Below are 14,219 nucleotides of genomic sequence, written 5' to 3' on the forward strand. Positions count from 1 at the left end.
GAGGTGGACACGGGGATGGAAGGAGAGGGCGCAGCACCTGGTGGACTTGAGCCCTGGAAGGGAGGCATTCTCATGGTGACTGGGACCTGTATCTGTCACTTCAATTGACTTTGTTCATCTCACTGCACGAAGCTCTCAGCGGCTCGCCAAAGCCCCACAGAAGCGCTCAGCACACGGACCCCGAAACTCCACTGGCTCTGAAAGCAGGTGGCTGGGCCCCAGGCCTCTGGGGCGCAGTTCCCACAGAGTTCCTGGACCCCGTCCCCTGCGAACCCCCTGTGGACGGCCAGACACAAGCTGCAGGAGTTTAATCACAGTGCTGTTTACAGGCATCCCCGCCCGGCTGGCCCGGACCCTAGGGAGACCTGAGCCGCTATAAAGCAGCGACCCCTGGCGCTTCCTCGTGGCAAACACTGTGATCCCAGGCACGTGGGAGTTTGAGACAGGAGGCTCTTAAGTTTTGAGGGCTCTGCAACTTAAGGCCAGACCCTGTCAAAAAATTTAAAGGTGGGGGTGTGCATGCTGGGGTTGCAGCTCAGGGGTAGAATGCTCCGGGTGGATCCCCAGTACCTCAAAAACAAAAAGAAAGCAACAAACAACACACACAAAGCAGTGTTTTGGTTTTTTAAAACCCCCCCACACACACACACAAAACCACAAAAGCCTTTTAAAAAATGACAAAATGTCTTTTTTAAGTAGAGAACTCCATCGCTAGCCCCTAGAAGGCTCCTTTACCCCTCTATTTGCGTGGACCAAGAAAGAGGGCAAGATCAGATGTTTTAAAGCCTGTCCTACTCCATCTCGGGGAGGCGCGCATCCTTCCGAGAATCTTCAGTGGGCACCAGCCCCAAACTGGAGCATGCGCATATGCCATCACTTTATTGGGCTCCTCCTCTTAGGTTACGCGCAGGGTCTCCTTTTTACTCCTTGGGCATGCACCCAGTTTCCTCTCGGCGCCTTTTCTTCCTCGCAAACTCCTGACCACACCCTTCCAGTTACGCGGCGCTCACGCGTCACAATGTGCGTGGCTCCCAGGAGACGTGCCACACCATCTTGCAGAAGGTGCAGCAGGAGCTCCGTGGTGCTACCGGCAACTGCTACTGCGTTCCTAGTCCAAGCCCCAGAACAGGTCTCCATAGATGGTGAAGGTGAGTGGCAGCTCCTAGCGCGCCGCCTGGCCGCCAGCACCACGTCTGGGTAGTGGTGGATGCCCTCGTCCACCTCAACGAGGTGCAGCAAGAGGTCCCGGTGCGGTGTGCGTCACGTGCCCAGCCCCGTGGAGTCCTTGCTGCCGGAGGCACCCACATCACCTTGGCGCCACACAGTAGCAGGGGGCGCACCTGGGCCTCAAGGCAGAGCAGCGCGCCCTCATTGTGGTCGGAGGAGGCTCACCTAAGGGCGGGCATCGTGGGGTTGGCTTCCCTTGGATCAGAGGGAGAAGTGGGGGGAGGCTGCCTGGACAGCGCCCCTGCCTGTAATGGACCAGGCACAGGTGTGCACAAGAGGAAGCTTTTTCTGGCCAGGGGCTGGAGGGTTATATTTGGCTAAAGAGAACACCGGCGCCTGAAAAGCTGCTGAAATTGCACTCATGCACCACAAAGAGGTGAGGCCTAGGGATTACCAGGGGCAGAGAGAAATAAACAAGTATACTCAGAATCAGGTTGTGTCCCTTCTAGAGGGATGGGGTGCCTTTCAGGACCAGTTGCACAGCCTCCCCTGTTACAGCCCTGATCAGAGGGGCACGGTGGAGATCATCGACCTGGCTGGCCCTCCAGGGCTGCTCAGAGTGCCTGAGAGGAGGTGCAGGACTCACAAGGACAGAGGGAGGTCAGGGCCTGCACAACCATCGGGCACATCTGTCACAGCTGAGCACTGCATTCTGTCAAACCTTCTCTCCCCCAGCACTTGATCAAGTCTTCCCTCTGCTGCCCTTGGATTTCTCTCCCTACTCAGTCTCTTGGGGAGACCCCTTTGCGGTTCTCAGATTGTCCCCAGCACCCGTCTTCTCATTCTCCTTATGGGTGACTCTGAATCTTAACGTTTCCAGCCTGGACCTCCAAATGCCTGACTGAAGATCATTGGCTCTTTCACATCTTCTTGGTGCCCAAACTGACCAGGTGCAGCTCCCAAGGCTGAAGGTGACTCTCAGTGATCAGTTCCCTGTCCTCCCAGAGTAGCACCACCTTCCACCTAGCATCTCTGCAGGACAGCATCGTGCCTGAGGGAGTGGGTTTCCCTTTGGTGGCATGGGCTGGCTGAGAAAAGCTAAGAAAAATAGTGCGGAGAAATGACCACAGAGCACAGTTTCAAAGAGTGGGCAGTGATGGGCAAAGCTGACCAGACAGGTCCAGCTTCTACCAAAGAAAGGAGCCTGTGTTTGTTTTATTTATATCAGAAGACAGCAAAGGCTTTCTTCACCAAAACAGGATAGAGGCGGGGGCAGGTAGGCTGCTCAGTTCCTAGCGGTTACGCCCATCTCCAGAGCTGCGCGGGAACTTCTGGCAGAGCAGAGGGGGAGTTCACTTGCTTCGGGCAGTCTGTCCTGGTGGGACTGCCACAGGAAGTTCCCAATGCCAGATCTACTCTCTCTTTGGCTATGATGCTGAAAAGGTCCTCACACATTTCATGGATGGCTTCCCGCAGGACAGGACTCATCTTCCACACTAACTCTACAGCCAACCTAGTCCAGGAATCCACCTCCTGAGGTCCTCATCAGAGTCTGTCCCACCCCTGATAGAAACCCTGATTTGACTCCCCACCCTGAGCCAGTGGATATTTGAGGTCCTTTATGTCCCTTTGGGGTCTGGCCCCTCAACCTCAGCCAGATAAATGCCTGGTGGGCTTCTCCACCCCCTGCACTTCTGGCCAGGCGGAACCCATCAAATGCAGGATGCTGCGGTGACTGGACCTTACCTTCCAGTCTCAGCTTTCATCCACTCAGTCTACAAATGTCCACTGAGTGAGTGCCTCCTAGCATGCCCCAGGCACTGGGAACCCAGCAGTGCACAAGGTAAGAAAGGCTGCTGCTCTCTAGGCCCCAATTCTAAGGAAGAGCCAAGCCATGGATACACAAGTAAATGGCCAGGGTGCTTTCCAAAAATGAAAGGCAATCTGAGAAAACTATTTGATGGTGTGACTGAGGAAACAGGAGAGGGAGTTTCTCAGGCTGGAGCGATCAGAGAAGGCCTTGAGCTGAGGCGAGCAGGATAAGGAGCCAGGCATTAGAAAAGCTAACTGCAAAGGTAATAGCAAATGCTAAGTCACAAAGAGCAGGGCCTGGCCAGGTCCAGTTGGCTGGGGAGTGAGTTGTGGCTGAAGACCACAGAGGGATGGCATCTTGGAGGCATGCGAAGTGAAGAGCTTGAATTTTGTTTTGAAGGTGGAGCCTGGGATGATTTTAGGCTACGGGTTGGCAGGATTTGATTTATATTTTAACAGAAGCCCGTGGGCTGCTCCTGAGATGAGAGGGAGGGTGGCAAGGACAGGAGCAGGCAGAACAGTCAGGAGGCTCCTACAGTTATCCAGGGGATCCTTGGAGAGTTAAGGCAGTAGAGAGGAGGAGAAGTAGATTGTGGCTCTCTGGAGATAAGAGCCAATCGATGGGACTCCGGAGACTTGGTTGAGGGAGGCAAGTGGATGAGAAAAAAGAACTCCAGACGAGTCGGAGGTACTGTCTTAAACACGTGGGAGGAAAGCCGGCGCATTTAGTGGAAGAGACGGTAGATAGGCCTGAACGGAGACAGGGGTGGGTTTAGGGCGAAGAATATGGAATTTCGCTTGGACAAGGTCTGGTCTTTGTGAATTTTCCTCAGCCCTGAGCTGGGTCTGGCGGCCCCCCTGGGCTTCCGCAGCTGCCTGTGCACCCCGTGACCTAGTCTGACCACTCCGGGTTTATCCAGGGCAGAGGAAGGTGCGCTCGCGCTGTACCAGGGTTGGAGGGCGAGGCTTCATATAGGGCCACAGAGTCCAAAGCTGTTCATCAGGTGCAACAGCTGCCCAGAGCTCTCCCGCCGGAACAAGGGCACTGAGAGGTCACAAAGAGCCCACTTTCTCCAGGGGAGCCTATGGGAATGCGTGGAGAGAAACCCAGAGGCATTTAATTCCGACACGACAGTGCGACGGCGGCGCTCACCTGGGCTGAACCGGAACTTGCAGGTTGCAACGCCAAGGAAAGGACTCCCGGCGCCAGCGAAGCGCTCCCTCCCCACCCTCCCAGCGGAGGAGCTGCGCCTACAACTCCCGGCGGCCCCGGCACCCCGCGCGCTCCGCCGCGCCTGGAGCGCACCGCGCCGTGCGGGTCTCCGTCTGCGCCTGCGCACGCGCTGTGTGGACCCCGAGTTCTGCTGGCAGCCGCGCAGTTTATGCCAAAGCAGAACGGGTATTTCTCAGACTTTCTGCTCTTATGGGGTGTAAGCGTTTGTGGCGGGTGGGGCGGGGTGTGGAAAGGAGAGGTAGCGCCTGCGCTGAACGCGAGCCCGGGGTGAGGAGTGGCTTCTGCGCGCGCCTGGGGCAGCCGCGGTACCCCGGCCGGCGGGTGGGCCGGGGTCTGCACGCGGAGCTCACAGGGAGCGGTTGACGCCAGGAACAGTTATGCACTGGCGTCGGTGGGTCGCGCAGGCCACCCCAGCAGGTGGAGTAGGCAGCTTGGCTCAGGCTCGAAGCAGGTGAGTCCTCTAAGACCAGCACCCAAAGACGACGAAGCACGCTCCCTGGAGTCCACTGGAGCCCTGCTCCCCAGGCCCAAGCCCTCGACCTCCTTCCTGCCCGGTCTTCTGTATATTCTGAGATCTTGTCCCCCATGAGGCCCGTGATGAAGATTGACGGTGGGGGCTGATAGGGACCCCTCAGTGTCTGCGCCTGTCACTTCTGAGGGTTGAACTCTGGTCTGGGGGTGAGAGGGTCATTGCCCCACGCCCTGTCCTGTGGGACACGGGTGTATGGGGCTTGGTCAGGAGGTAGGAGGGTAAATGTGAGGTAGCCGTGCTGCAAGCCAGGACGTGGTGGGAACGACAGCAGGTAACCCACCACGCCCCAAACCTTAGTCCTGCAAATCTCTCAATGAAATGGACTCAGGTGCATTAAAATAAGTTTAAAACCATAATGTAAAGCTTATGTAATTAAGTAATGTTAGATTTGTTGTAATTATTACTATATAATTATACACTGAAGTTTTATTTAATTGCAGACTACATTAGTTCTTATTAAGTTCTTATTAAGCCCATGTGGGGTGACGGACAGAATGGGTTAGTGAACGGTTAGCTCCTGCTGGACTGAGTGCTGTACTTCCCACTCACAGGAAAATGAGGATAAGAATTGCACCTGCCTCCTAAAGTGTTTGTGAAGATAAATTTAGTCACATTGCTCTACCAAACAATAACATTTGTTTTTTTTCATCTCACTCCCCATAATCAGGAATGCCTGCCTTTTCTGGACCAGGCCTGATTTTAAAGTCCTTTTAGAAGAAGCTATGAAGTAAGTTCCAAAACTCAGACATCCTAAACATAGTCTGTCGTTGGCTCCCAGCTGGGGAGGGCAGGGGCCATTTGGAACCCACAGAACATTTGGCCTCCTCTGGGGACATTTGTGGTTGTCATGTGGAGAGGAGACCAGGGGCAGGCCTGAGAGTTAGTGGGTGGCAGGCAGGCTGCTAACGCTCGCTGTACGGGGGAGCTTCCACAGTAGTTCCACAGTAGTTGGCCCCAAAAGTGAAGAGTACCAGAGTGAGAAACCCCGACCTGAGCTGTATTCTCTCCTGTGGGTTTTTACCCTAAAGCCACAGTCTACAACATTCAAGGGTTTCTATGCTGGTTTAAGTTTTCTGCTCCAGTTGATTTAATTAAATAAGTGGACCTCAACACCACATACTGAAGCCAGCCTGCCTGTGAGACTCCTCACTCCACTTGCTTAGTTGTTGACCTGAGTGTGACCTACCCTTTCTGCACCTCAGTGTCCTCATGTGTTAAATCGGGTGGTTATATTGGTGGAAGGATTAAATGAGTTAATATATATAATGCATTCAGATCAGTGCTTGACATATAGTAAGTGCTGTTAAAAGGGGCAGGGGTTGGTTCTTTCTGTCATTTCCTTTGGGGTAACGTTGATAAGCATTTTTTTTTTTTTGATACTAGAGATTGAACCAGGGGTGCTTAACCACTGAGCCATGTCCCCAGCCCTCTTCCTCTTCCTCTTTTAATTTTACTTTTTTTATTTTGAGACAAGGTCTTGCTTAGTTGCTAAGACTGGCTTTGAACTCATGATCTTCCTGCCTCAGCCTCCTGAGCCGCTGGGACTGCAGGCAGGTGCCACTGCAGCCAGTCTGATGAGCCGTCTTGAGATCCAGTCATGGCTTGAGGCAGGTCCACTGGACAGGCCCATCGAATTCTGAGTGGCCGTGCTCATCAGCGTGCACAGTTTGGGCAGAGGCTTTGCATGAATACTTCTCAGACATCTTAGGTCTTACCTGTGGCAGCACATTAACCATGACCAGGCTGGGGTGGGGGCTGGAGAGGGCATGCAACCAACCTCTCATCACTCATGGTGAAGGTCCAGCTCCTCAGCCTGGCTGCTTCCAGCTGGCCTCTGGTGACTCCGCAGTCGTAGTCTACCCTGGGCCTCTGGCAGTTCCCCATGTCTGCCATCTGCTTTGTCAAGTAAACGGGGTTCTCTGACCTGAAAGGCAGTTCTTACCTCTTGAAGGTCAAGAAGTTGAGAGAGTGACAAATATCACCTTCGAGCAGAAGCACCCTATGGTTTTGACATGTATTTCTAAGCCTGACAGATCTAGCCAGGCTTAAATTCCATTCTTTAAAACAAACATTTCTCATGAGACATTATCTTTGGAAAGAGAGTGTGTCAGTCAGCTTTTCCTCGCTGTGACCAAAATACACAACAAGAAAGCAGAGGAGAAAGAGTGTATTTTGGCTCATGGCTCCAGAGGCTCAGTCCCTGGTAGGTTGAACCACTGTCCTGGGCTCAGTGAGGAAGAGCATCATGGCAGAGGGGTGAGGTGGAGGAGCCCTGCCCCATTCTTGGCCCAGGAAGCAGAGAGGAGGGAAGGTGACCCTTCCAGGGCTGCCCCAGGGCCCTCCTCTGCCAGCCACGCCCCCACAGTCTTTCTGACTAGGATGGGCTGAGGAGGTTACAGCTCTCAGTCTGATCATTTCATTAACTCGGGAGCTTTTGGGGGACACTTCATATCCAAACCATAACAGAGGCCTCTGGATGGTTTGGTTTCCCACATTCCCTCTGCTCCCTGGCACGGAGGTGTTTCCTGTGGAGCTGGAGGGCTCATCTTTACTTGGCTCTTAAGGAGACAGCCACACTGTCCACAGCAGGGACAGATGCCCTATTTCTCTGGTGTCATTATCAAAGATGGAGTTTCCATAGGAAATACTGCGACTGTCAGTTCAAAGAAGGCATCAGCTAGGAAACTGAAGCACAGGAGAGTGCCCCCGGATTCATCCTCATCCTACAGATAGAGGGAGACCCTCAGGGCCTGTGAATGTCCTCGTCCTCCATGGGTCTCTGGAAGAGCAGGACTCTGCACTCTCTGGTCCTTAAGGAGCATCACTGACACTCCAGGAAGAGGGGGGGAGAGAAGGTGGAAAGGAGAAGACAAGGGAAGCGGGGCGGCAGAGGCACCCTCCGTTGGTGGGGCTGTAGTTCTGCCTCCAGAACCGTTTCCCTGCCTGGCACTCCTGACGTCCTTTGGTAGGTCGGAAGAAAGGCGGCCATCTTCTGCACTGCGGGCATTTAGCAGCACCCCTAGCTTCTGACAGTGGCACTCTCCCCCTGCAAGTTGGGACAAAGAATGGCTTTAGACACTGCCAGAAGCACCCCAGGGGAGAAAAGCTCCCCTGGTGGAGAACCACTGCTCAGAGCCAGTGTGAGAGTCAGAGCACATCCCTCCCTGCTCCCTCACCCTGACCCGGAAGAACCTGCGTGACCCACCCTGGCTGCTACTCTGGCCTCTGCCTACTGCCCTTTTCAGCATTCCCCGCTTCGCACTCTGGGGCCTTTGCCAGAAGTGCTTCCCATGGCTGCCTCCTAATCATCTTCCAGGTCTCAGGTTAAATGTCACCTCTCCAACCCTCCTAGCAGAAATAGCCACACACTGTTCCTTTCCTCTACGTCACTGCCCTTTTCTTTTGTAGATTGTTATTATCTGAAACCTGCTTTTCACTTCTGCTTCACATGTCAGTGTCATGGAAGCAAAAGTTTTGACAATTTTGTTTGTGGTCTTTGTGTCTATGATAAAACCTGGCACAAAGTGGGTCCTTAGGAAATACAGTGAATGAATAAATAACTGAAGGCTTGAGCCTTGTGCTGGGTGGGGCTGGGGACCTAGAGATGAGCCATACAGAAGGCCTGCCCTCACAGGATTCCAGGCTGGTGAGGGAGAGAGACCTGGACACAGATGATTCTAGTTCTGGTGACCAGAGATGTCACAGCAGTGCCAGGGACCATGAAAGCCCAGGGTGCAGGAGGGTGCAGGACTTGGAGGACACTCCCCAGACAAGGAGCACTCATGATTGCTCGTGGCTGAAGAGTAAGAGTTCACAGGGCAGAGAAGAGCACTCATCACTTATTCTCCCATTTCCTGGGGCTTTACCTGCCCCAAAATGTGGGGTCTCCAAGAAGAGGCCATCTTGAACCCTGCCCTTGGCAAGCTCCTCGTCTGGTGGGAGGGGCTGTGCAGTCCCGATCCAGGATAGATTGCAGCAGAGGGAAACACAGGCGTGGAAACCATGAGGGGCTACTTGGTTCTTGTTGGGGTGTGGGAGGGAAGAGCGTCCAGTATGAGCGGTTGTCTAGCACTCTTCTGTGCAGGATGCTGGACATTGGAGAGAACTCGGCCCAGTCCTGGAATAATGCTGAGCCCATGTCGCACTGACCTATGCACGTTGTGTGTCCGAGTGCTACAATCCAGAAGGCCAACCCGGCCATAGGCCCCACTACAGACAAGGACATGGAGGCTTAAGAGATGTTGAGGTGCTCACAGGGAGAGCAGCCCAGTTGGTATCAAGTATGACCAGAGGGTTTGGAGGGGCTGAAGTGGAAGAGTGGACACATGCACAAGACAGCCATCTTTTTGCACAGGTAGCATGACTCTGAGTGGCCTTGGGCCAGTCTCACACTGGCTTCTCTTCCATGGAGTCTGCAAAACCAGTCAGGGAAGGCTGTGTGCAGGAGGCCAGGACAGAGCCCCACTGGAGAACAGGGAAAAGTGGGAGGAATCATGACCTGTTTCCCTTCCCAGGATGGAACAGCAGAGGGGGCTCCTGTTATCGTTCGTGGGTGTACAGCTGCTGTTCATGGGGGCGTTGTTCCACCAAAACCATCACCTCCGTGACCTCACCTCCTTTCTGCGCCTCCTAACACAAGACAGGGCAGAGGTGAGAGAGGCTGCCCCTCGCTGACCCGTGGTTCTGAATGTGCCTCCTGAGCTCCAGCTCCTTTTGGTCCAGGTCTGCCCGCCAGGAACCTCTCAGCAGGACGTCTACTCCAACCTCAGCCAGATCCACCCTGTGGACGTCAGTGAGGATGATCTGCCAAACTGCCCCATCAGCTCACCCTGCATCAGTACGCGTTTGGCGGGCCTTCCAGACCCCCAGCCCCGTCCCAGGCCATGGGGAGATAGTGGCAATCCCTGGGAGTCCGGCAGAGCCTGGAGGCAGAAAGCAGAGGATCTGGTGGCTGTGGGTGATGTTGTGGTTACCTAGCTGTATCTCCACAAATCACCCCAAAGCAGCGTCCGTGAGCAACCATTACTTCCCAGAGTTTATGTAGGTCAGGAATTTGGGGAGGGGCTCAGTTGGGTGGTTATGGTACAGGTTTTCCATTCAGCTGACGAGATGGGACTGCGGCTGCAACGGCAATGTGCTGAAGCCCTGGGAGCTGGCTGAGTATCTCCCTCTTGACGTCCATTCTGCTCAACTCCAGGCCTGTCTGTGTCAACTCATCAAATGGGCTAGTTTGGCCTTCCTGGAGGCATGGTGGCCTTAGAATGATTACTTCTTACATGGCAGCCGTAAGCTCCAAGAGCATGTATTTGCACAAACATGGTGGAAGATACGTAGCTTCTTGTGATCTAACCTCAAAAGTGACATGGTGTCACTTCTGCCATACTACAGTGATTAAAGCCCATCTATCCTCAAGGTGTCAAGGACAGAGGCTACCCACCCCTTCAGGAGGAGGAATGTCAAATTCACATTGTAAGGAAGGCGTGATGGGTGAGAGATACTGTTATGGACATCAGGAAAAGTCTGGAACAGGAAGGGAATGGGAGTCTGGGGTCCTCAATGAGAGGGAAGTGAGAAAGTAACAACTGGGGGAATCTGGGAACCATCTGGAAGGAAACATCTGGGATCTCAGGAAGCAGATTTCGAACTACAAGTCAAAAGGGGGAAAAGCAACAGGCGATGAGCTTACTAGAGAATAGTGAAGAACAGTGAGGTGTGGGAGCCATGTGTGAGGCCTAAAGGAGCAAATATAATCAGGAGGGGGGTGAAATGGGATGACGGAGACATTGAGAGGCGTCAAGAAAAGCAAGACGGGCATTCTGAAGTCCTCATGCATGACTCAGAGCCCTCTGTATTGGCATAGTAGTTTCCCAGGACTCGCCAACAAAGTATCACAAACTGGGTGACGAGAGGAATTTATTCTCTAAGCTATTCTGGAGAACAGAATTCTAAAATCAAGGTTTTAGCAAGGCTTGGTTCCTTCAGGAAGCTCTTGGGGAGGAACCATCCTACGCCTCTCTCCTACTTTAGGGTTGCTGGCAATCCTTGGCACTCATTGATTTGTGGCATGTCACTCTATAATCTCACCATGGTTGTCTTCTCTCTGGGTCTTCACATGGCTTTCTTATATGAATACCAGTCACTGGGTTTAGGGCCCACTCAGATCCAATGCAGATGCATCTTAACAAATTAAAACTGCAAACACGCTCTTCAGTAAAGCCACATTGAAGTTACAGATGGACATGAAGTAAGGGGAGCTCTATTCAACCTGGAGCAACTGGGTTGTGGGGCTGCTGGGATAGGTCCCTAAACATCCTGGGCTTCTGCATCTCTCAGAAGGTCCTTTGAAAGTGATGTTCCCAGAGAACCTGACAATGGAGAAGGCAGTGGAAAAGAACCCATTGGTGAGGCTGGGAGGTCAATACAAACCACCAGACTGCTGGACCTGGCACCACACGGCAGTGGTGGTACCCTACTATGGGCCAGCCCAGCACCTGCAGCAGCTTCTCTTCCACCTGCACCCCTTCCTGCAGCGCCAGCAACTGCATTATGCCATTTATGTAGTGAACCAGGTGAGACAGGGATGAGGAAGGACATGGGCAAAAGGGTAGAGGGTCTGGGCATGGGCTTGGAGAGTTGGGCTGAAGATGGCACTCCCTGAGGTGAGACTGTCTGAGTATCTAGGAGGTTGAGTCTGGGTCAAGAAGATCTTGAATTGGGTGGATCTGGAGCCAGGACTGTGGGTTGGGACTGGACTTGCCAAGTCTGGGATCAGCCTGGGGCTCTCTAGGACCAGAGCTGGCCAGGTTAGACAATAAACCTAGGGGGTAAATTGAAGCACTGGGATTGGGGGCAGTTGGATAGTAGTTTGACTCCCAGCTTTGTCTGTTACTAGCTGTGTGGTCTGAGTGTGGGAATCATTAATTTATTCAACACACTGGTATTCAGTAGAGCTGTGTATGAACCAGTTTCCCCTTCATGATAGGGATGATAATGACACTTCTGTCACTGGATTGTGGGAGGGATTAACCAGGTTAACGAAGGTAAAGCACTTTCGTCAAGGCCTAGCACACAGCAGGCACTCCACAGGTGATAACAATGATGGCGGTGATGATGATGATGACGACTGATGCTGTTGCTGCTGCCAACAACAGTGCTGATGGTGGCCATGCCGATGGCCGTATGGAAGATGGTGATGGAGATGTGATGCTGTGACAGGAGTGATTGTGTTGATAGTGTTAAAGATGATGACATGACAGTGACAATACTGATGGTGGAAACAGTGAACATGATAAAGTGACAGTGATGGTGGTGCTGAAGATGGTCATGATTAAGGAGGTGATGAGGACGAAGGAAATGATGGAGGAGAGTCGAACCCTGTGGTGGTTCTTGGGGCTCAGACCCAGTCTCCATTTGGCAAGAACAGAAACCAAGACACAATCCCTCATCACCCCTCACCTCTGCCTCCTTCAGATGGCCCCTTGAAAATTATGGAACCTTGAAGATGGCCGAAGGAAAGCTGAGGCTGAAGTGACCGGTTGACTGGGGTAGGGGTGGGATACAAGAAAAGCTTCCCAGGAGAATAACTTGAACGGCATCTTCCTGGTCAAGTATGGGGTTTCCAGATCCGCAGTAGAAATGAGAAGGTATTCCAGGCGAGGAAATAGCCCTTGAGAAGGCTGGAGAGCACCCCTGTGGCAGGTGGAGGAACAGACCACTGCCTGACTGGGAGGGCAGCACCGAGCATCTGTGTCCACCCCAGGTAAACAACACCGCCTTCAACGGGGCAAGCTACGCAATATGGGGTTCCGGGAGGCCATGCAGGAGGAGAACTGGGACTGTGTCTTCTTCCATGATGTGAACCTACTCCCAGAGGATGATCGCAACATCTACACCTGTGACATCTTCCCTGCTCATGTGTCTGTGGCTATCAACAAGTTCAACTACAAGTAGGTAGACAAAGGGAGCTACTACTGTGAAGGACTGCTGTCCCTGTCTTTCCTTGCAGCTCACCCTGCCAGTCGGTACAGTGTGGTAGATGATCTCTGCCCTGTTCCCTGAAACTAAGGGTGGGAGGGGTGATGGGCCTGGGGAAACTCTTTGCAGATAGTGAAGAACCTTCCTCTTAGACATGGGTGTAAACTGGGGTGGAGTGATAACTGAAGAGGGGTCAGAAGATCTGCTTAATATAGTGACGGGCAGAGAGGGCTGTTACAGAATCAGGAGGACATGAGAGGAAGGTCTGCCTAAGGGTGAGGAAGGTTATTTTAAGGGTCTGAGGAAAAAAGATCATCAAGAAGGTCACAAGAGGTGCCAGATGATTCAGGGAATGAAGATATTCTGAGACTTACAGGGAAGCTAACCCCAGGCTTGAAAAGGAGATGAACGGAGACAAACACAGGGATCAGGAGATGTTATTGTGGAGGAGTGAAGAAGGGCTGACCCAGAAATGGACCTTGGAGACTCTTGCCAGCAGGGCCTCTGTGACCTGAAATTCCTGTGCTTCCAACTCTCTGCCTCTGAAGGCTGCCCTACCAAGGCTACCTTGGAGGGGTATTTGCCCTGCGCCCCATTCACTACCTGAGGATAAACGGCTTCTCCAATGTGTACTGGAACTGGGATGATGAGGACAACATTGCTACCAGGTGAGGAGCCTGAGGGTCCCACTGTGTGGGGACAGGATTCCCTAGACTGAGGCTGGCTTGGGTTTCCCAGACTGGGGAGACGTGGCATGGGGATGGTCAGAGGAGGCAAATGTATGATGTCCCTGCTCTTCCTCCTGTCCCCGAAAGGGTAAAACTAAGTGGGATGCTCCTGTCACGGCCCCACCTACTCTTTGGCCGCTACCACATGCTAGAGGAGGGGCAGGATCATAGCCAGAAGCAGAGCGTCTGGAGGTGAGTCAGTGGGGAGGCGTGGTGGTCAGCCTTGGGCTCCCTGAAGCCTGGGCTCCCATGGCTGCCCCTTGCCACCCTCAGACTTGGTCTTCGGGCCTGGATCCACCAAAGGTGGAGACACGATGGCATCAACTCACTGGGCTACAGGCTGCTGGCCAAGGAACGGCATCCCCTCTATACCAACCTCACTGTGGACATCAACTTCCAAAACCCAGAAGCCCCAGTGCCAAACAGAGGTATCTGGAGGCTGAAAGAGAGCTTCTGAGGCCAGGGTTTCGTGGCATCCTTCCCACCCACCCCACCTGATTTTTTAATAAAGGAATTCATTTTATTGGTGTCTCCTGTCTGCCATCCCTAATTCCCATCCATCCCTCCTCTCTTTTATCCAACCATGCCTAGGAGGTACCTCTACCAGACATTAATGACACAGGGAAGGCTTCCCTTGGAGTGAATGCACTGAAAATGGGAATCAGAATTTTGTGTTAAATAGAGGAAGCTCTGACAGGGACTCCAGATTGAATAACAGAATTCTACTTCGGAAAATATCTGCATTTCAGATTTAATGAAATTCCACGCTTAG

General features: G+C 53.1%; 1 protein-coding gene across 3 annotated transcripts; it reads left to right on the plus strand.

The window, feature by feature from the left end:
- The first annotated feature begins 4,318 nt into the window (after positions 1-4,318).
- LOC124107850 (beta-1,4-galactosyltransferase 3-like) lies at positions 4,319-13,970 on the plus strand. Of its 3 annotated transcripts, none has more exons than XM_058586004.1 (5): positions 4,319-4,378; positions 5,413-12,691; positions 13,268-13,387; positions 13,535-13,639; positions 13,721-13,970. In XM_058586004.1, exons 2-5 carry the CDS (start codon positions 12,543-12,545, stop codon positions 13,902-13,904), a joined length of 558 nt encoding a protein of 185 aa, XP_058441987.1. In that variant the 5' UTR covers positions 4,319-4,378; positions 5,413-12,542; the 3' UTR covers positions 13,905-13,970. The 3 variants fall into 3 exon arrangements, with proteins under 3 accessions (XP_058441987.1, XP_058441988.1, XP_058441986.1); XM_058586005.1 differs by lacking the exon at positions 4,319-4,378 and having other exon boundaries at positions 4,420-11,314; positions 12,505-12,691; XM_058586003.1 differs by lacking the exon at positions 4,319-4,378 and having other exon boundaries at positions 4,420-12,691.
- The last annotated feature ends 249 nt before the right edge of the window (positions 13,971-14,219 follow it).

Source organism: Marmota monax, unplaced genomic scaffold (genome assembly GCF_021218885.2).
Source record: "Marmota monax isolate L192 unplaced genomic scaffold, Marmota_monax_Labrador192_F-V1.1 WCK01_AAM20220418_F8-fsc00160, whole genome shotgun sequence".
Lineage (NCBI taxonomy): Eukaryota > Metazoa > Chordata > Mammalia > Rodentia > Sciuridae > Marmota > Marmota monax.